This window comes from Aspergillus welwitschiae, assembly GCF_003344945.1.
Source record: "Aspergillus welwitschiae strain CBS 139.54b unplaced genomic scaffold BDQ94scaffold_14, whole genome shotgun sequence".
Taxonomy (NCBI): domain Eukaryota; kingdom Fungi; phylum Ascomycota; class Eurotiomycetes; order Eurotiales; family Aspergillaceae; genus Aspergillus; species Aspergillus welwitschiae.
The window spans coordinates 266,056-285,317 of NW_020798708.1; the positions used below are offsets into that span (position 1 = coordinate 266,056).

The 19,262-nt window shown below is 50.2% G+C and overlaps 11 protein-coding genes across 11 annotated transcripts; 7 read left to right on the forward strand and 4 right to left on the reverse strand.

Moving 5' to 3' along the window:
• Positions 1 to 37: 37 nt before the first annotated feature.
• Positions 38 to 864, forward strand: BDQ94DRAFT_142746 (uncharacterized protein). Its single transcript, XM_026766093.1, has 2 exons — positions 38 to 285; positions 342 to 864. The coding sequence occupies exons 1-2, from the start codon at positions 120 to 122 to the stop codon at positions 764 to 766; spliced, it is 591 nt and encodes a 196-aa protein (XP_026626853.1). The 5' UTR covers positions 38 to 119; the 3' UTR covers positions 767 to 864.
• BDQ94DRAFT_142748 (uncharacterized protein) lies at positions 849 to 1,968 on the forward strand. Its single transcript, XM_026766094.1, has 2 exons — positions 849 to 1,152; positions 1,211 to 1,968. Exon 2 carries the CDS (start codon positions 1,425 to 1,427, stop codon positions 1,683 to 1,685), a length of 261 nt encoding a protein of 86 aa, XP_026626854.1. The 5' UTR covers positions 849 to 1,152; positions 1,211 to 1,424; the 3' UTR covers positions 1,686 to 1,968.
• A 343-nt stretch (positions 1,969 to 2,311) lies between these two features.
• On the forward strand, positions 2,312 to 4,379 carry BDQ94DRAFT_26638 (sugar porter family MFS transporter). The gene is made up of 6 exons (XM_026775357.1): positions 2,312 to 2,593; positions 2,665 to 2,944; positions 3,014 to 3,334; positions 3,405 to 3,764; positions 3,834 to 3,994; positions 4,088 to 4,379. Exons 1-6 carry the CDS (start codon positions 2,416 to 2,418, stop codon positions 4,291 to 4,293), a joined length of 1,506 nt encoding a protein of 501 aa, XP_026626855.1. The 5' UTR covers positions 2,312 to 2,415; the 3' UTR covers positions 4,294 to 4,379.
• On the reverse strand, positions 4,008 to 5,937 carry BDQ94DRAFT_142750 (amidohydrolase family protein). Its single transcript, XM_026766095.1, has one exon. It carries the CDS (start codon positions 5,467 to 5,469, stop codon positions 4,465 to 4,467), a length of 1,005 nt encoding a protein of 334 aa, XP_026626856.1. The 5' UTR covers positions 5,470 to 5,937; the 3' UTR covers positions 4,008 to 4,464.
• A 678-nt stretch (positions 5,938 to 6,615) lies between these two features.
• BDQ94DRAFT_26641 (putative RING finger domain protein) lies at positions 6,616 to 7,567 on the forward strand. The gene is made up of 3 exons (XM_026775358.1): positions 6,616 to 6,893; positions 6,981 to 7,157; positions 7,244 to 7,567. The coding sequence occupies exons 1-3, from the start codon at positions 6,790 to 6,792 to the stop codon at positions 7,425 to 7,427; spliced, it is 465 nt and encodes a 154-aa protein (XP_026626857.1). The 5' UTR covers positions 6,616 to 6,789; the 3' UTR covers positions 7,428 to 7,567.
• A 140-nt stretch (positions 7,568 to 7,707) lies between these two features.
• BDQ94DRAFT_178347 (putative C6 transcription factor) lies at positions 7,708 to 10,485 on the reverse strand (the record flags this gene model as incomplete). The annotated part of the gene is made up of 8 exons (XM_026773111.1): positions 7,708 to 8,064; positions 8,122 to 8,413; positions 8,480 to 8,903; positions 8,983 to 9,719; positions 9,791 to 9,872; positions 9,977 to 10,092; positions 10,264 to 10,304; positions 10,369 to 10,485. 8 exons carry the CDS (start codon positions 10,483 to 10,485, stop codon positions 7,708 to 7,710), a joined length of 2,166 nt encoding a protein of 721 aa, XP_026626858.1.
• A 630-nt stretch (positions 10,486 to 11,115) lies between these two features.
• Positions 11,116 to 12,216, reverse strand: BDQ94DRAFT_169910 (uncharacterized protein; the record flags this gene model as incomplete). The annotated part of the gene is made up of 2 exons (XM_026771374.1): positions 11,116 to 11,783; positions 11,832 to 12,216. The coding sequence occupies 2 exons, from the start codon at positions 12,214 to 12,216 to the stop codon at positions 11,116 to 11,118; spliced, it is 1,053 nt and encodes a 350-aa protein (XP_026626859.1).
• Positions 12,217 to 12,555: 339 nt separating this feature from the next.
• BDQ94DRAFT_142762 (Zn(II)2Cys6 transcription factor) lies at positions 12,556 to 14,365 on the forward strand. Its single transcript, XM_026766096.1, has 2 exons — positions 12,556 to 12,839; positions 12,884 to 14,365. Exons 1-2 carry the CDS (start codon positions 12,771 to 12,773, stop codon positions 14,117 to 14,119), a joined length of 1,305 nt encoding a protein of 434 aa, XP_026626860.1. The 5' UTR covers positions 12,556 to 12,770; the 3' UTR covers positions 14,120 to 14,365.
• Positions 14,177 to 16,550, reverse strand: BDQ94DRAFT_178350 (major facilitator superfamily domain-containing protein; the record flags this gene model as incomplete). The annotated part of the gene is made up of 7 exons (XM_026773112.1): positions 15,778 to 16,550; positions 15,520 to 15,714; positions 15,297 to 15,462; positions 15,136 to 15,237; positions 14,956 to 15,085; positions 14,789 to 14,901; positions 14,177 to 14,731 (listed from the first exon to the last, which is right to left on the reverse strand). The coding sequence occupies exons 1-7, from the start codon at positions 16,077 to 16,079 to the stop codon at positions 14,177 to 14,179; spliced, it is 1,563 nt and encodes a 520-aa protein (XP_026626861.1). The 5' UTR covers positions 16,080 to 16,550.
• A 292-nt stretch (positions 16,551 to 16,842) lies between these two features.
• Positions 16,843 to 17,839, forward strand: BDQ94DRAFT_169912 (phytanoyl-CoA dioxygenase family protein; the record flags this gene model as incomplete). Its single annotated transcript, XM_026771375.1, has 4 exons — positions 16,843 to 17,016; positions 17,076 to 17,250; positions 17,304 to 17,522; positions 17,580 to 17,839. The coding sequence occupies 4 exons, from the start codon at positions 16,843 to 16,845 to the stop codon at positions 17,837 to 17,839; spliced, it is 828 nt and encodes a 275-aa protein (XP_026626862.1).
• Positions 17,840 to 18,195: 356 nt separating this feature from the next.
• Positions 18,196 to 19,137, forward strand: BDQ94DRAFT_26706 (HD domain-containing protein). The gene is made up of 3 exons (XM_026775359.1): positions 18,196 to 18,378; positions 18,479 to 18,704; positions 18,786 to 19,137. Exons 1-3 carry the CDS (start codon positions 18,240 to 18,242, stop codon positions 19,033 to 19,035), a joined length of 615 nt encoding a protein of 204 aa, XP_026626863.1. The 5' UTR covers positions 18,196 to 18,239; the 3' UTR covers positions 19,036 to 19,137.
• Positions 19,138 to 19,262: the final 125 nt, after the last annotated feature.

Consider the following 19,262-nt stretch of genomic DNA (forward strand, 5'->3'; position numbering starts at 1 on the left):
TCACCATTATGAGATGGAGTCCGACAGAACTTTCTCACTTCAAACATACATACGTACCTGGTGTTTCAGTCACTGACTGTCGATTTATTTTTAGTGTCAGTACTGAGTAGTAGACACATATGTCATTGTCGCAAGAAGCCGCCTCGTGGCTCTCGCCGCCAGCTGTGCAGCTCTCTCCTGCACCACAGGCTGGGGATAAGGCTCCCTCGTGCCCGGAACTGCCCATCCCAGCCAACAACAACAGACCAACCATTATTTCATTCCTCAGGCACTGTGGATGTCCTGGTCAGTGAGGCCTCTCAAAATGCGCAGTTTGCCATCAGACTAACGGTATTTGCAAGTGGCGGAAGCAACTTTTCTCGAGCTGCGTACTGCCGCTGAAAACCACTCCGAGATCAACTTTGTCGCTGTATCGCATAGCGACCAGCCATCAACGGAGAGATGGCTGGAGTCTATTGGCGGAACCGGTGAATCGGGTTCCAACCCCGTGACTGTCATCGTCGATGCTGATCGCAAGATCTATGCGCAATGGGGCCTGGGCGTCACTTCTTGGAGCCATGTTCTGAGTCCAGCTGGACTTTTATCTATCGGGAAGCTAGGCTGGGAAAGGGGGATCTGGAACAGGCCTACAGAGAGTGGTAGTCGATGGCAGTTGAGTGGCAATTGGGCGGTTGACGCCGAAGGAGGAGTGCGCTGGGGAGGACCTGTGAAGCGAGCTGATGAGCTGTTAGATATTGAACAGGCGATTTATAGTATCAAAGCTTAAATTAAAAACATGTGGGTTTATTTGGTTTTCAAAGGTGGCATGCTTTTGACTTATCTAAGACATGTCATGGTAATAACAAGGAACGGAAGATTTTGTACGATTAGATTTAATTGGGTTCTTCTTTTGCGCCTCTCTTGACATCCACTATCTCTCCCATCCTTTCCCCAAAATTGTATAGAGACTAAAACCAGGGTGACCGACTAGGATTGCAGTAGATCTTGGTAAATCTCGTGCTTTAAGATATGGCCAAGCTTCCCAAGTCCGGCGTGATCAATTCCGATTATTAATGCTTAGTCCGTAAACGTCCCAGGCAACAAAGATTGATGTCTCCCAAATCTATCCAGACCTACATGTTCGCCCTGAAGGCATCATATATGGAACGGAGGCTACTGCTTGTTAGTATTATCAGGAATTCTATGGTTATTGAAAAAGAATCGGGCATACGTTCTTCTTCGGATTGGTGCGAATAGCTTCAATAAGCTGCGATCCTTTTGGCTTGGCTGACCAGTTTCCGTCAATCGAAACGTGAGATCCATTCTGAGTTTCCATTGAAACGCCACGCTTGCCTTGCATTTAACCAGTCGGCTATTTCTCCTTGTCCGAAAGGGTATTCGTGCGTGGCCAGTTTGCTTGCTTTGAGGCTGCATGAGATGAGCGGATGTTAGTGGATTCTAAAGGAATAGTAGTTGCTATCATGCTTACCCCGCATCTAAGCCTTTGTCCCTGGTGTTGCACGATAGTCTTCTATGACAGAAATCAGAATGGAGGTGAGTCGCAGACAATCGTAGAGAAGGAAGACTCAGGGGCACGTGGGGACATCATGTGCCCGGCCAAAGACTACCTCCCGCCTCAACTTCTGCTCTATACTCCAACCTGTCACCGCAGCACCCTGTTTGCTCATGGGGCATGTCAGGATTAATCTCAAATTTAGACTAGCCTAGACCACTGCTAGTCTGCCAATCTGCTTGCTTCGTGCCTGTCTGCCTCGGCAACCTGGGCCGCTACCCCGGACGAGCAATAGAACAATTATAGAAAGCAGTGGCCAGAAGGTTGGGTAGTCACCATACCCGAAACCTGGAGAACCGGAACTCAAATACCCTATTGGCTTATCAAAAGCTCGGTTTGGACGGACGGGACACACTAGTGGCTGTCATTGAGGCAGAATCCTTCTCCGGCTGGCCGCCAGATTCCCTCAAGCGGACTGCAACCGCACGGGCTGACCAGACCGGCGCTTCTTGTGTTAGTGTGTTAAACGCCAATCATATCGGCTGGGGAAGCTTACTACTTTGGAGTGGACGCAATCAGGAGCGAGGTGGTCGTACTAGTCCCGGGCCGGCTGGCCACCCCGGATTTTCAAGCTTCCTGCAAACCCTCGCTTCGCCATCGGCCTTTTCGTCCACCGGTCAACCCGTGCCCAGTCTGACGCATGCAAAGCGATGAGCTCGCTACAATCCACATGGATTCGATCCCGCAATAAGGCTTAACAGGGATCACGTATATAGGCCATGTTGTCTACCCCACCCCCGCTCGGGGTCCTTTCCTGTGCCTTTTTCTTCTTTATAAGTTCTGTTGTTCAAGGCCCCACTTAACGCAACTTCATGGCATAAGAGACTGACACACCATAATAACATATCCATCGGTGTCTCAAGATGGGTCGATACTTTACAATTGGCCTGGCTGCATTTGCAGCTACGGGGTCATTTCTGTTCGGATACGACAGCGGTGTTATGACGGACGTAATCGAGTCTAAAAACTTTCTGGCTTTCTTCAACACCACCCAGACATCATCCATCATCGGTGCTATTAACAGCACATTTTCGGGGGGTGGTAGGTCATCCTTTCTGGCTTGGTCTCTGTTCATCCCGTGCATTGCGCCGCTGGCTAACAATAGCTGCTAGCTTGCATTGGTGCGCTCCAGGGAGGGCTGACGATGGATCGCTTCGGACGAAAGTTCACTATCCAAATGGGTGCTTTCATATGCATGATTGGCGCTATTCTCCAGTCGTCAGCGAAGAATTTGGCTATGATTCTTGTTGGTCGCATTCTGGCCGGCTGGGCTGTTGGTCTCATGTCGATGTCTGTTCCAGTGTATCAAGCAGAGGTCGCTCATCCCCGTTCGCGTGGGTTCATCATCGGTCTTGCCCAGCAGATGATCGGTGTTGGATTCATTGTCAGTACGTATGTATACCACCATCTCAACCGAAGCAGAGTGTCTCTCGAGCAAGAAAAATACTAACCTAAGATTAGCTGGGTCGGCTACGGCTCCCTTCATGCACCGAATACCAGCGAGTTCCAATGGCGATTCCCGCTTGCCTTTCAGGCTGTCCCTGCAGTTCTCCTGGTTATAGGCATGTTTTTCATGCCCGAGTCACCTCGTTACCTGATCGAAAAGGAACGCTACGAGGAAGCCATGAAAATCCTCCGGAGACTTCACTTCGACGGCACCAACGAGGACTGGATTCAGACCGAGTACAACGAGATCAAAACCACCATTGAAGCCGAAAAAGCTGTCACAGTTCCCGGATGGCTCATCATGTTTCGTGTGCCTCAATGGCGAACCCGACTCATGTGCGTTTCCTTGTCGTACCAACATTTCAATATTCAACCCCGCATTTGACTAACTCCCCCACCCAAACAGGCACGGGATCGCCGTCCAAGTATTCACCCAGATGACAGGCGTCAATGTCGTGAACTACTATCAAACAATCATGTACAACGCCCTCGGCATCACTGGTAACCGCAACACCCTCGTAGCAGGAATCTACAACTGCGTCGGTCCCATCACGAACTTCATTTTCATCTTTTTCCTTCTCGACCGAGTTGGGCGCCGCAAGCCCATGTTGTTCGGAACAATTGCTATCACCATTGCCCTCGTCTGCGAAGCAGCTCTCTACTCGCAGAACCTGGACGGCACTCGAAAGGGATACAGTATCGGTGGCGTTTTCTTCATCTTCTGTATCACTGTTATCTTTTCTCTGTCATTTGGTCCTTGCAGTTGGTTAGTGCCTCTCCCCACTCTGAATTGACACAGACATTTTCTCTCACTAACGTGACATCTATAATACAGGGTCTACATGGCAGAAGTAATGCCAATGCAAATCCGCGGTCGAGGAAACGCCTTCGCCACCGCAATCGGCAACTGGGCCGTAAGCACTCTCTGGAACCAGGTCTCCCCGATCGCGCTGGACAAAATTCAGTGGAAGTTTTATTTCGTGTTTGCGGCGTGGAGTGAGTGACCCATCCTCCTTTCCCATTTTGGCTTTTTCCTTTTCCCTTCCTTTCACTTACTGCTTGCCTGCTAATCATCGGAATCGAAAACAGACGTATGCATCACCCTCCCAACCGTCTACTTCTTCTTTAAAGAGACAAATCAAAAATCACTCGAAGAGATCGATCTACTCTTTGGTGGTCGGGCCCTGGGAATGCTTCCTGAGGATGTGGCTGCCAAGGGAGGAACAGTGGAGACTGAGAAGGCAGATGAGACGGGGGTATCGGTTATTAATGTTGAGCATACGAGTACTGTGTGACCATGACGGAGTGCGTTATGGTATCAAAGAAGTGGGGGGCCCGGTCATGATCAGCTGAATCGCAGTGTCTCTATTTTCACCACCAGAAAGTATATGAGTCTCGTTCTATACCATAATAACTCTTTTCTCTTCTACTCTTGCATATCTACCCATCCAAGTCTCTATCCCCTTTCAAAGAAACGCCCTACTCCCCAGTTTCAAGAACTCCCTCGCATTCCCAAATTCAATCAAATCCACCTCCTCAGCCGACAACCTCCCCGACTCCCTCACCTTCTTCAAGAACTCCTTCCCCGTAACATTATCCTCAAACGGATAATCCACACTATACATCACCCTCTCCACCTTCGTAACCTGCAACAGCATCATCAGCGTCTCAATACTAAACACCCCACTTGTCGTAACCCAAATATTCTCATTCCAAACATCCATAATCCCCTTGCGTCTTGAGGCCGCCAACTCCTTGAAAAACCCCAACCTCGCAACCCGATGCAACATGATCGGTAGCAGCTCGCCCATGTGTCCGATTACGATCTTTAATTTAGGGTATTGCTCGAAGACGCCTGCCGCGTAGAGTTTCAAGATGTGCAGACCTACGTTCTCGTGCCAGCCCCAGGCTGCGGACGCGAGGCCCAGTTCTGCAGGGAGGGGGTAGTTGCCGGAGAAGCGGGATTGGATGGATTCCGGGGATGGAGTGGAAGGGTGGATGTAGAGGGGGACATCGAGGGATTCGGCGGCTGCGAAGACGGGCCAGAACCGTTTGTCGTCGTAGTGGGTTGTTCCGTCGGGGAGGTGATTGTCGATTAGGGCACCGAGGAAGCCGAGATCAGTGACGGTGCGGCGGAGTTCTTGGGCGGCTTCGAGGGGGTACGCCATCGGGAGCGCTGCGAAGCCGCCGAATCGGTCTGGGTGCTGTTTTATGGCGGCGGCCATTTCGTTGTTGGCTGCGTGGCAGCGGGCGGGGTCTGTTGAGGCGATACCGCCAGGCAGGTGGGAGAGGATCTGGTAGGAGACGTTGCCGGCGTCCATGTTGGCGAGGCGGGCTTTGGAGTGGTCCTTTGCGAGGTTGCGACATTCGGGGTATATCTTCCATGTGTTGTCGTAGAAGAAGTTGTTGCTTTCGAGGGATGGGAATATCGCATGCTCTTCGAGCGTGATGGCTTGCGCGGGTGAGGCCATGGTTATGGGATTGTTGTAGTGAAGAGTTGGTCTCGGCTTGTACGGGTGGGTAGTTGTGCAGCTCTCTATATTGCTATCGGGGTGAGGGTAGGAAGCCCGTTGTCTGAACAATGCAGCCTTAAGTGGAATTGCAGCTCCTTGAGTCAAAGGTGTTGTGCGACCAACGCCTCTGGTAAGGGATAGCTAGGGGCATGCTGCTTCATAAGTTGAGGACGGCGCCATTTTAGGTGGGTGGTAATGAGGGACAAGTCAACTGGGTATATTGGGCTACCGACATTGCGGCCTATAAGCGTGCAAAGGAAACATAACCTTTTGGAGTAAGCTAGACAGTCCAATCCCCGAGAAGGGGGAAGCCAGTTGATGCAGAGTCAGCAGTGTGTGTTGTCTTCGGCGTCCCGATCAGCGAGTGTGAAGATCCGGATAACCGTGTTGTTTATACAAGACAGGAGCAAGCTGCGTCATAGCCATGGGTAACAACGAGCGTGAGCTGCACATCCGGGGGATCTGTGTGGATCGGCAGCCGTGGCATGACCTGGCACGACATGGCATGACCTGCTAATTTGCTGGCTTCTGGCTAGTGCGACCGCCACCAAAATCATGCTCAGCCGACCATCCATCAAAATCTCCCTTGCAACCGCGCCAAGGAAGTTAGTCCGGGGCGCATGGGAAGGAATGAATCAATGCTTGCAGCGATCGCCCGACGGTCAGTGCCATAGGGTTAGTAGCATCGTTTAGAGTGATGGATGTGCGCTGCTGAGCCCCCCCAGCGGCAACCTGCGCTAGTAGTTGGGAGAAGCTGCTGCCGAATGACCTGGGGGAAACAGGCGTGGAATGCAGGCAGCCAGATGCCTCTGGCTGGGCTTTCAAGGGAATAAAGCTCGTGGGTGGCACATAGTCTGAAGCCAGACAAAAGGAACCTTGTGTTGTCATGGTGATGGCGATAGCACTGTGATTTCCTGATCTTAAAACCATAGTGTTATTCAGTCACGCCCTCCATTCCTTTTTCTTGAATATTCGGGCGTCAGCGACCGTGGGAAATGCACGTCTCACGAGCGTCTGCTGATTGATGGCTTCGGGATGGCCTGATAAAGCATGGTTGGCGCATACCCCGCCAGGTGACGACGATCAGAGGCACAACGTTTGGTGGCTCGTGTCCTTTATTAGCGGCCAGAATCCTCGGGACTGTGGAACAATTTTCTTCAGAAATAACGAGAAGGCAGAACATAACCATCAGGAAAGACATCCTCAGCCTCGGTTGAGGATTGTCGCCTCTCTCGCTCGCTCGCAACCCGTCCACACCGAGTCCCCACGGCGAGGAACATGGGGTTGTCGGAGAAAAAGGATAACACTCAGGTGAATCACCACATGGCCATTGTCTTGGGAATCGGACTAGGAGTCGCGACCTTAATCATCATGTGTTTGCTGTGAGTATTTAGCCAGCCCCTAATCATCTTTGTGCCCGATGATGGTCATGATCGCATTCGCGCCACTAATACCCTAAAACTCAATAGTCTGACCCTTTTCGTCAATCGGCGTGATCGCCATCCGGTTCTTAAGAGCAAAGGCAGCTCAAACGACAAACTACGCAAGCTGGATGCTGTCTCCCCCACTCGGACATTAGAAGACTGGTGGTCGCGAGCTAAAGGGCCGCTTTTACCGTCCGAAGGTGTTGATGGCGACTTCATATGGTACGTTTAGCTTGCATCCGCCGACCAACGGCTGAATTAGCGGCAACGCTAGCAAGTTGTTCGCCCACTAACGATGCCGTTGACAGCGTTGTTTGCCTCGAGTCGGTTCTGCGCTGCCAGGAAATCCGGGAACTCAAATGTCTGCACGTGTTCCATCGAGAGTGTCTGGAAAAGTGGTATCTGCAAGACCATTTTAATTGTCCACTCTGCCATAGAGCATATTACGTCCAAGAGACCCATCCAAGTAATGAGTTTGTGTGGATGGTGTGAATGCGACTGACCCCTTTCTCCATGTTCACGCGGCGTTTTGGTGTCTTGTCTGGGTCTGGGCCTTCACCCCGCGCCGGTCTTACTCCACTCGAGTCTTGTCGGTCACGAGGGCAGCATTGTCTGCTTCTCTTCGGATTTATAGAAGACATGGGCCAGTCCATATGTGGGTTCCCATTGGTTGGTCCTGGGCGATAGTTGGGATCCTCTTTCATGAGTTAATGACCTTTGATGATTAATGCGATACCCATATGTTTACAGAACTATGCAGCTCTCACAAAAGTCAGTCTTGCAAAGGTAGATACTCGGAATTGAAGTCCCAGTTGTTGGGGTTGCTGGGATGGTACCAGTCCAGGAGACTGTACAGGCCAGAGGTCGCATCGTTCAAAGCCATGTCCTCGATGGGCTGAGGATCAAGAACCTGGTCGAGAATATGGGACAACTTCCTCTCCGCTTCCTTGCACGTGTGGTAATTGCCATGCCCCGGTCGCGCTACCCAGGAGAGGCATGATATGAAAACACTCAGATTCCGGATGATTTCAGCTCGCGGTAACGCAGTAGTGTATGTACCAATTCCCTGATTCTGGTGAAGGAGCTCGAGGATGAGAACGCTGGCACTGGGGAGGCCGTAGTAAAGAAACTGCACCATGTTAATGTACAGAAAAGAAAAGCATATTGCAAGCGGTATTCGACTTACAATCCAAGCACGATGTCTACTCAAGTCGAGGGCTGGGTCACTGTCAACGTTGCCTTTGATAATATTAGACAACATTTTTCGTGACGTATCGAAAAGAGCCTCATGCCCAGTATTTGTGCGTTTAACAACAGTCCTCTGCAGAAGGAACAGGGTATAAAGATAGTCGAGGTGAATATGAAGCAGGGTAAACGACTTTGCTGGAGGTTCCGACTCGGTTCCTTCCGCAGGCACGTCGTAACGGAGACGGACGGGGCACGCTACCCATGACTCCTGCGCTTGCTTTATAATTTCACTTCAAATGGTTTAGCGACGAAGCCATTTGCGCTTGCATGAGAGCCAGGGTATGAGGCCGACTCACTTGGATTTCTGCACCGTATCACTGTGCTCGCTGGTCCCTAAGGCTATCTCGAGAGCTCGCTCCCTGAACACGGCGAAGATGAAACGGAGACGGAGCACACTTGCTCGGTCGACCTCATCTTTGGATGCCCATCCGAAGCCATCCAATCTTGAAATTGCCGCGACTAGCTCATCCCCACCCTGGACTATCGTTCTTTCGCTAATATCCAGCGGGGGTGTTAGTGTGCTGTAGCGGTAGTTTATGGATGGCGGTCGTCCCACGAATGTGGCTTGATTCTTATCTGCCGAGAAGGCAGCAGCAAAGCACAATCTTCTCCATTGTCGAAGAAAGAAAGGGCAATCATCGCCCATAAGACTCTCCTGATGAAGACCAGCCGCATAGATTGTAGCGGATAATTCACGAAGGCGACGCCAGGCTTGATAGCCTATATTCAGATGACAGTTAGTGTATGTATGCTACGTCTTAGGAAGAAGATATTGAAGAAGCAAGATATCTGTACTTACTTGAGTCACCGTAGACATGGGTGAGAAGTACAAAGCTGCTATACTGGCAAAATCCCAATAGCTCATTGACTGAAGAAGCCTGGTCGCAAAAGGTGAGACAGGTGCTGCTCGCTTCGACAAGCTGAGCGCGAAGTCTCTCCCGGGCTGAGGTGTCCGCCGCCACCTGGTTTAGATCTGGGTCACTCTCGGGCGTCGATGAGAGCGATATACCAGCAGTTGCGAATATAATGCCTATAGCTTCCCAACGTAAATTTTGCTCGGTAAACGAAGCACAATATCGCTCCACTGTCATCGACCTATAGTTTGGCAGCGGCCTGGAAGTATTCTGCGACACCTTACGAACTGTGTGTTGAAGCTGATTTTCGACATCCCCGGTGAAATCAAGGGCCCCGAGAATATTCCGAGCGGAGCGTACAATAGACATTGTGACGATCTCTGGAATGACAGCAACAAGGACTCGGGTATAATATCTCCGGATCAACATATCGCATATTGTGAGGTTATGAAGTAGCTTTAGCAACCGCACTCCAGTCTGGAGGCGTTCGGGTTCCATAGAATGGGTCGCTGCGGTGGACATGGAGCTGCTATCTACATTGAGAGAGAAATCGGATCGATGCTCCGCAAGAATGGCTGAGTAGCTTGTCGAGCCCAAGTATCCAGGAGAAGCAGAGGGCAGCTCCAACGTAGTATTTTGGCTTGGAAGAGCGCTCTCTATGGCTGCTACTGAGCTTGGAGAGCTATAACAATGTCAGCACAATTTGTGCGCTGGATTCCATGCATACTTTATTGTGGATAGGAGGGTTGTTACCTTGCAATTGACTGGCTGTTTCTCCCTCGTGGCTCTCGGGCAGACTTGGTCAAGCCTCCAGCCGAATTCTTCGTCATCGGTGCTGGATGATAAAAACATTCCGATACCATATTCTTTGTTAGGCATCTGCCGCAGACTGGTCTCTCATGGTCGCATCGCAATTTGGATTTGCGACACGGCTCGCACGATTGCAATGACCCATTACGGCGAAATGCATTTGATCGATATTGGCGGCTGCGCAGATTAGAGTCTGGCATTTTTGCAAGAGACAACCGGCATTGAAGGCAGTGATCAACTCATTACTATCATGTCATAGTCGAGAGCGAAAGTTTGAAGCAAGTGTTGAGGGCGGGTAAATCAAGAAGCAGGCCTGACCTGCCCGAGACTGAATGCTTCTAGAGCGGGAACTAACTTGATTTGGTATCGCGTCCAGAGGTATGTGCAGGAGATTCGGAGATAATGAGTTGACAAACCATAACTCTAGCAAAACTCTCCACAAGTTATTAAGGTCAAACTAACATGGAACAGACTATCTACAGTCACGCTGACTCCATCAATTCCAGATACATCTGCCCCACCAGCTTTCGCCCTTCATTATCCCCTTGTATCCACTCCTCCGGCGGAAATAGCTCAAACATGCCCACTTTCGTCAACAGCGGGATCGCGGCTCTAAGAGCCATCCTGAGCGTGTCCATTTTGACTTTGTCCCCAGCTGCATGTGCGTCATTATATGCCCGAATGTTGACCAGCAGTGCTCTAGACTCGACATTAGTTCAGTGCATATTTCAAAGCAATGAATTAGTGAATTTGAAGGATCACTCACCCCACTGTGCCTGTCTGCACTTTGCTGCCATCCGGTAGAGTCACTTCTGGCATCGCAGTGCCAAGCGTTGACGAATTTAAGGCCACAAGGTTGGCGGCTGCGGGATTGGGCATGTCGTGACGATCAGGTGGAGCTTGGGTATTCTTAAAAGTAGTCAATGGTTATCTGAGCATCTGTATTTAGACGGGAAAGGTCGCCTTTTTGTATACTCCGTAGTTGAGGCTATGTCCGGAGGCTGTTCCCGGACATGAATGGGCCCTCCGCGGAGTTGCCGAGATCTCCGAGTGTAAGCTCGGAGCTGGAGCTAACACGGTCTGAGATAGTCCTGACTTAAGCCAGATAGCCGCAGATTGTATCTACCAAACTCCAGTGAAGCTCAAATCATCTAAATCGCAACGGCGGATTAGTCTCCGCAAATTGCTACAATCTGAGCCCAACGGTCAAAGTTTAATAAAACAATTCATTCCCTAAACCATTCACGAGACCCCCTCCCGCCAAGGATTCAATCCGCAAAAACTTCCCCTGCCTCGATAGTCTCAAAAGCGCTCATAGTGTGATCCCACACCTTCTGCCTTAGTTGGTCCTTGTCGATCTTCTCATAGTACTTGGCGTTGTAGTTGGTATCTCCCGTTTTACCAAGGGAGTATACACCGCTTCCAAGCTTACCATCCGTCCCCATAGTAGTCTCCCCTTGGTTCTGCGACGAACTTGCTCCTCGTGGCGGATAACGAGACGATGCAAGGCTCAACATTCTGTCACCACTCTCAGATGGTGGAATAGTAAGGAACGGTGCAAAGAAGGGAACAAAAATGTAACGCCACAGCACCCTAAACCAAACGGGCAAATCATGTTTTTCAAACCCGGGTCCTAACACGAGGCCAGGGAAGATGTGAATCAGACTAAGCTTCCCTCGGTTCTGCTCAGCCAAAGCTTCCATGAAGCATACATGCATGTATATCATATGTGAGCGAGCAGTCAAATAGTTATAGTTATTTAGATCGCGCAAAGAGAGATCGTCGGGAAATAACTTTTGCTCGTAGCCTGCTGCAAAGACCGAAACGACTGTTGCGGGGAGAGTCGACTTGAGTAGCAATGGAAGGAGCTTTGTTATTGCTCTCATTCGAGAATAGTACATCAAAGACATCGTGACGTCGATACCTTCTTTGGTGTCTGCGAAACTGTCAGAAGTGCAGACATATCAGATAGTATTAGGCGCACCTTTCCGTGGCTGAAAGATAGGCCCTCCCTGACTTAGCATGAGATAATCTATCCTTGGATCTTCTTGCTCCTTTTCTTCCATCTGAATGACCTCTTCGCAGACGCGATTAACGTTCTGAATTAGCGAAATATCCTCAGTTTGCAAGAATCTGATCTGGGCGTTGGGACAAATGCCACGACATTCTGCGATAATTTCTTCAGCGGCTTTGATATTTCTGCCAACGATATATGCACGGAAGCCTTTGCCACCCTTGGCTTCTGCCGTGGCCAAGGCACGCAGAGTATAGTGACCAATGCCTGAGGTACCGCCAAAGAAAACAGCAACCAATGGCTGGCGCTGAACTAGGGCAGTGTTAGAGGCATGCACGTCGTCTAATCCGACCATGGTAGATTGCTATAGGTAGTGAAAGGTTATGAAGGATGAGTATCGAATTCGAAACAGCGCAGCGAGGTCTGAGAGGCCTCATATATGGAGGAAAGTGAAATGCTTGGCACGGACTTTAGGAGTTTATCGGGGATAGGAGTAGCACATCAGTTAATATCCGATGCATGTTCCACGTTGATAAACAGATGAGCGAAAGAGAAAGCTTGAAAGGATGCTCGATCCCAGGTACTATAGACCGTACCACGTACAAATTACCGGATGAGGACTAGCGTGCCGGTGATCCACGGGTCACTGCTCACATACGCTCCGCGCCACTTCTCACCTCAGAGCTATGGTAGCTATCTAATTAATATAACCGGTTATCGGGCTGACCCAGGCTTCAGGGCGCCCTCATGTCATCACCAACGATACCATCATAACAGGTGTCTTCTCCTGGAAGGGTCTCCGCCGTTCATCCACCACATTATTTCCTCACCACTCCTGAGGCTTCTAATGATAGCCGAATAATCGGTCTGTTGCCATTAGGCAGCCACAGTCTAATAGCACCACGACTCATGCCCCAAAGGCGCTACCACAACAAGAGCCGACATGGCTGTTTGCAGTGCAAGAAGAATCGCACAAAGGTAGGTTGCATGGCTCCGTGTGCGTCCCGTGCTCACCCTAGTAGTGCGACGAAGATAGACCCCAATGTGGCCGATGCAGAAGGATACGTTCGGCTTGCTCGTTAGCTACTCAGACAGCGAATCTGGTGTTTGTCGCACCCAGAAATGCAATGCCTCAGAATCAAGCCAGTAACGACTCATCTCGCGTCATTAACCAATCATCTAGCATATCCGACGGATATGGCAGTCATTCCCCTAGCGATCTGATGTCTGTTGCAGCTTCCACGCCTGGAACGGAACACTCTGACGTGGAGTGTGATTTTACGGACATAGAAAAGGAACGGTTAAAGTTAATGAATCACTACGCCTTACACACATCAAAAAGTATCACGGACGTCATCATACCACAAGACCAAAACCAGTCGTTTTGGGGAGAGTGGGTTACTGAGCTGGCTTTCAAGCATAACTTTCTGTTGCACGGCCTCTTGGGGCTAAGCGCCTTACATTTGGCTCTGAGGGGTGTCTCAGCGCAGAGACATACGGTCATGGCTATCCGCCATCATGATCTTGGTGTCGCAATGTTTCGGCCTCACCTCTCTAACATCACACCAGAAAATCATGATGCTGTTTTTGCATTCTCATGCATTGTCGTCCTCTACACCTTTGGGATCCAGCGTCCCTTTGAGCCTACAGAAGACCCTATAGATAGGCTTCACCAGGTCTTCTCTCTCATTCGAGGATCATCTTTTCTTGTCAAAGCTGATCACGAAACGATGGCACGTAGTCGTTGGTCCGTCTTGATGTTGCCACACCCGTTTCCACCAACAGTGCTTTCATCTGAGCTCGAGGATGTGCTAGGCAAACTCCTTTCACGCGCTGCGATGATGCCCAAAGCCGCTCGCATGGGTATATATGAACCGACCATACAAACTTTGAGACATAGTCTTGCAATGGCAGTAATGTATCGCCGCACTAAAATGACATTCTCGTATTTTGCTGTGATGAGTCCCCCAGAGTTCTGGTCAATGGTGCGCACTGGAGAGCCTCTAGCTCTAGTCATATTAGCCAACTATGCAGTTACTCTCCATTGGTTACGGAGAAACATATGGATGGCATATTGGGGGAAAGGAATCGTGGAGGCCGTCCATCAGAAATTGCCGCTAGGTTGGCGCGAATGTATTGCTTGGGCTGTCCAAGAAACGGATTCCCATTCTGAACCAGATGAGATCGAAGTTTACTCGGCATCAACATCGAATTCACTGCCAGAGAAAGACCATATTATCGCCTCATCGACATTATAGACTGCACGCGTCACCGTTTCGCTGAAATTTACTTTTCTCATGGCCTACAAGTCCCAACTAGCTATCCTTCCGCTCGACACAAAGTGCTTCCCCATATGAACTGATATCGTACCCGTTTTCTTCCAAATATGCCTTGAATCTGGCGTCCTCTGTTTCCAACTCCCGCGACATATCCGGAATCAAGAACCACGCTATCAACGCACCAACCATACAGAAAGCCGACCCGATCAGAAAGACAGCTTGTTGACCTTTTTCGGTAGACGAGAACGAATTCTGGATGGGCGTAAATACCTCTGTCCCGATTGATGCACCCGCCTTTCCAACTGCGGCGGCCAGACCGAGAAAGTGGCCACGAAGAGGGGTGGGAAATGACTCTGCAGCACACAGGAAGGTCGACACTCCGGGGCCCATCTCTCCCAGGGCGTTGAAAATGCCGTACATGACGACGAACAACGGGAATACAGACTGTATCGGACGGAGAGCACCGCCCAGGATGAAGCCCCATACACCCCAGAGCACAAAACCGAGGGTCATGTTCTGCTTTCTTCCAATCTTATCCATCAGGAGCCCTCCCAGCAGGCAGCCAGGAAGATAGAAGCAGTTTATGACAGTCTGGTGGACCATATCAGCATCTCCACATCATGACATCCGGCTGCTTATTTCACGTACACCGTAACCAATATTCTCCACTGTCGTATTGTTCGGGCTTAGTTGGGCGATGATGGTCGAAGTGAAGAGTCCGAACGGATACGTGACAAAGTCGTAGCAGAACCAAGCGAGAGCTGGGATATCAGGGCTTCTGCTGTAAAGAGAATATACTCAGGTCTACCACTTACAGGTTCCCAGGATCGGTTTCCAATATCTCCGAAGGACAAGCCAGTATGGATATCGCGACTTGATGGCGTGCTTACGATATTGCTTCGAGTTGATCATACGTATCCGAAAGAAACACATGAAAACCGGAATCTGTCACGATTTTAGCACACCCCTTCGTGTTGAGGGGTCTTAGAGCATACCACAAAGCCAAGTCCAAAGCAAACTCTCCAAACACCACTCTTGATGTCCTGGTGGAAACAAGCAAGAACAATGAGGGCCACGATACCGGCAGCCACAAAGCCCTAGGCAAGGGTCAGTTTAGTGAGGTGGAGCTCAGTCCTAATAGTATCCAGACACGTACCATGTCCACCGCAAAATCCGTGGTTGACGCGACCAGAAATCCTCTCTTCTTTCGGAGATTGGCGGTTTCATCAGCCGCTTCAGTTGCACTGGTTGCGCAGACGGGATATTCGCCGCCAGCTCCGAAGCCAGCGATGCCGCGAGCTACAATCATCATCCAAAACATCCTAAACATCGAGTCAGTATTCCCAGGATATAACTCGTTCGGTGGAAGCGAGCCTCACCCCAACTCTGAAGTGCCATGTGCTGCAGCAGACAATATGATACCAAGCACCAAGAACGATGTAGTAGCCACCACTCCTGTTCTTCTTCCGACTCGATCGATCAGAGCACCGAAGAAAAGCATGCCAAAAATCTCACCGATGAGAAAGGAGTTTGATAATCTGGTTTTGATGCTTGAGGACATGGTATTCTTGTACCTGAATGTGCAATAATCTCGTTATTAGAGAGTCCGAAACAATGGGATTTTGGTGGGGACGAACAAGACAGAAAATAGGGGCTCCATGTAGCCAACTTCATCACGGATACTGAGATTAGTGATACTTCTTAGGCAGGCTGAGAATAACAAGTTTCGCCCAAAGGTGCACTCACTGATCTGAGCATTATAGCCATCACTGAACAGCCCCAGTCCCGAGACGACAACGTTCAAAACGCCCGACGAGGCCACCAACTCACCGTCTTCGATAGCTTCGGTGTCATCTTGCTTTGTTATTTCTACCTGATGGCTATACTTCGTGGTGATTTCAACCTGTTCGGTCGCGGAGCAATTGGTCGATACAGCCATGATAGGGAACTGCAAGGTGTTGATTGTCACAGAGTGCCCATCGAGCAAAAGTAGTCAGAGCAATTACGTGGAGTATCGTCTGTCCTTAACTTGTCCCTTGCATTCCCAAGACATCTACTTCGCAGCAGCTCAGGGTTCCTTGGAGAGGAATGGACTCCTCGAGAACGTGCCATGCTATCCAATAGCAGCCCGCATGGCTCGCACGAGATACATAGCGTCGCATCGCTGCCGGCAGACGAACCCACCTTCCATACAGCAGGCGGAAAGTTTTCGTCGAGGTCTATCTGATGTAACAGAAAGGATGGACTAAGGATGGACTATACCTTGTCCAGGCTGGGCCCTGGCGGGGATCTCCGCCTCGCTTAGGGAAGAAGGCCGTAGCCTGGCGGGGCTTATCAGGACGGCCCGCGCCCTATGATAGCGCCTCGTCCCGTGCACATGGGCCTTTCATCGCATCCTGAGTGGTTCTATGCCTCGAGATACGTTCAAGGGTCAGCCTGTCTCGTGCCTGGCCTCTGCGTAACCCCTCGTTGACACTTCTGCCTCGTGCTCCGAATGCCCCACTCTGGCACTCGGGCTTCGCACTGGCTCGGCTTGGTGACATATGAAGGTCGGCAACCGGATGTAAGTAATGTTCACGAGGAAGGGGCTCGCAATAGAGGATTTATGGGGGCGATGGCCCCAGTCTCTGTCAGGAAAAAGGACATGTGCTCTCTGCTGGTTTGAACCGAAGCATCAGTCCCATCACAACAACGCCGGCATCATGGATAACAGCCATTATGCACTGACGGAGGACCAGCTCCGGTTCTACCAGGAGAAGGGGTATTTGCTCATCCGAGGCTTTTTCAATGATCCTGAGACCAAGGTCCTGCAACAATGGACTCAGGAAGTGCATGACCTTCCGCGAACCCCAGATGCAACTTACATGCCTTATGAGGTGAGATCATAGTGTCGCCTTTCTTTAGCAGACGGCTGGCGAGCTAATTTCCGCTGCAGGAAGTAAATGCGGAAGGCAAAAGGGTTCTCTGCCGCACTGAGAATTATGCCAATTCTCATGCTGGCTTCGACAGTTTTCTGCGTGGTGAACGCATCATGAGCGTTCTCCGTCAGCTAGCTACAGAGGAAATGATTCTTTTCAAAGAGAAAATTAACTACAAACTCGCTGGTAGTGGTAAGAAATGTTAACCTACTGCACTTGACAGGGTACCAATTGATGCGACGCAGGTGGCTTCTCCCCGCATATCGACGCTAATGCATATACTCACGTCAAGAAAATAAAGCACCTGACAGTGCTTGCTGCTGTTGATGAGATGACTTCGGAAAATGGTGGGCTTGACGTGGTTGATGGCAGTCATCTCATGGAGGTACCCCTTGGAGAAGATCGCTGCATTGAGCCTACGTGGGTCAAGAGCCAAACATGGACACCTTGCAATCTGCAACCGGGTATGTCTGTTCTATTATGACTGCTATATTCCAGGCATTAACCATGATCTTACGCAGGTGACATTCTCGTTTTTGGCTCCTACCTTGCCCACAAAAGTGGCGCCAACACCAGCTCCAAGGACCGACGCGCAATTTATGCCACATACAACCGCTTGGCCGAGGGTGACCTGCACGATCAGTACTATGAGGATCGCCGCAAGCTGTGGCCTGCCACACACATGCGGAAAGAGGGGGAGTCGTATGAAGAGGGCAGGATGCGGTATGGCTATGGCTCCCCGATGCTTACGGTCGAGGGTCAACAGCCGGTACTGGCGTAGCGTAAATTAGGGTGTAAATCCGTGGATGTATAGCCTGCTAAGGACAGGGGAAAGAAGATATTTGGAACGAACAATTCGGCAGTCTAGTATTTTACAAAATCTGTTCTACATCGCGAAGCAGTCAACCATGTAGATCTAACGATCAACACTTCATACTAAATGACGCAAATAAGAAATCTATCTCCAACCATTCCAGCACCGAAATCATATTTTATAGTCTAATCCAGAATACCTCTAAACAAAATTGATAAGAGCGAAAGCACGTGGGCTCATGAATCCCGCAGAAAATCGTACCTATATAACCCCTCCCCCCTTCGTCTCTAGTCCCACATCCTCATTATCCTCCTCTCCCCAAAGCAAACCACCTCCATACATCTCCCTCCTCCCCTACTTCTCCAGAATGACTCCCGAAACTCCCCTCGATAAAGCCACCTACCTCGTAAACTCCCTCGAGAAATACGGACAAGGCGACTACATCGGCGAATCCATCAGTCAGCTCGAACACTGTCTACAAGCCGCGCACCAAGCCCAGAAATCAGGTACGATAAACACTCCACCCCACTACAAGAGCACCAAATCATCACCATAAGATGAAGAACGATAGAAAATTACAGAGACTCAAAAACCAAACTATGTCAGGCGCATCCCCCGAACTAATCCTCGCCGCCCTCCTCCACGATATCGGCCAAATCATCCCCCTCTCATCCACAACGGAAGTCCGAATGAACCTGATATCCAATAACAGTAACAGCACCGAGAACGTCGGTCGAGTGGGCCACGAAACCATCGGAGCGGAATATCTTCGTTCACTGGGTTTCAGTGAGAGGGTTTGTCGGTTAGTGGAGAGTCATGTTCCTGCGAAGCGGTATTATTCTCTCCTAGCCTAACATCTACTACTACTGTCTTTAAACTTTCGAGCTGATAATATAATGATCAACCGGAATAGATACCTTACCGCCACAAATAAAGCATACTACGAGACATTGTCGTCCGCATCGAAGAAATCACTAGAGTTCCAGGGCGGGCCGTTCAAGGGCGCTGAGTTAGAGGCCTTCGAGACGGATCCGTTACGTGATGAGATGGTCAAGTTGAGACTTTGGGATGATGCGGCGAAGGTGCAGGGGATTGAGGAGAGTACGCCGAGGGCGAGGGAGTATCGGGATATGATTCGGGTGCACTTGGAGGGGAGGTGCTAGTGTGGGTAGATGTTCTTGGTCGTTTGGGTATGAAAGGGGCTGTATATGGTCTGGATAGAAGGTATAAACATCTGTCTTGATAAAGAGAGCGAAAGATTAATGGGATATGTATCTCCTTTGAGTAAAGTTATAGTTCTTGACTCATGAAAGGCATGGCTCTACGTGTCGGTAGGGAGTCATATACTAGCATGCAAACCCGCTTTCACGACCGACACAAGTTGGTTACC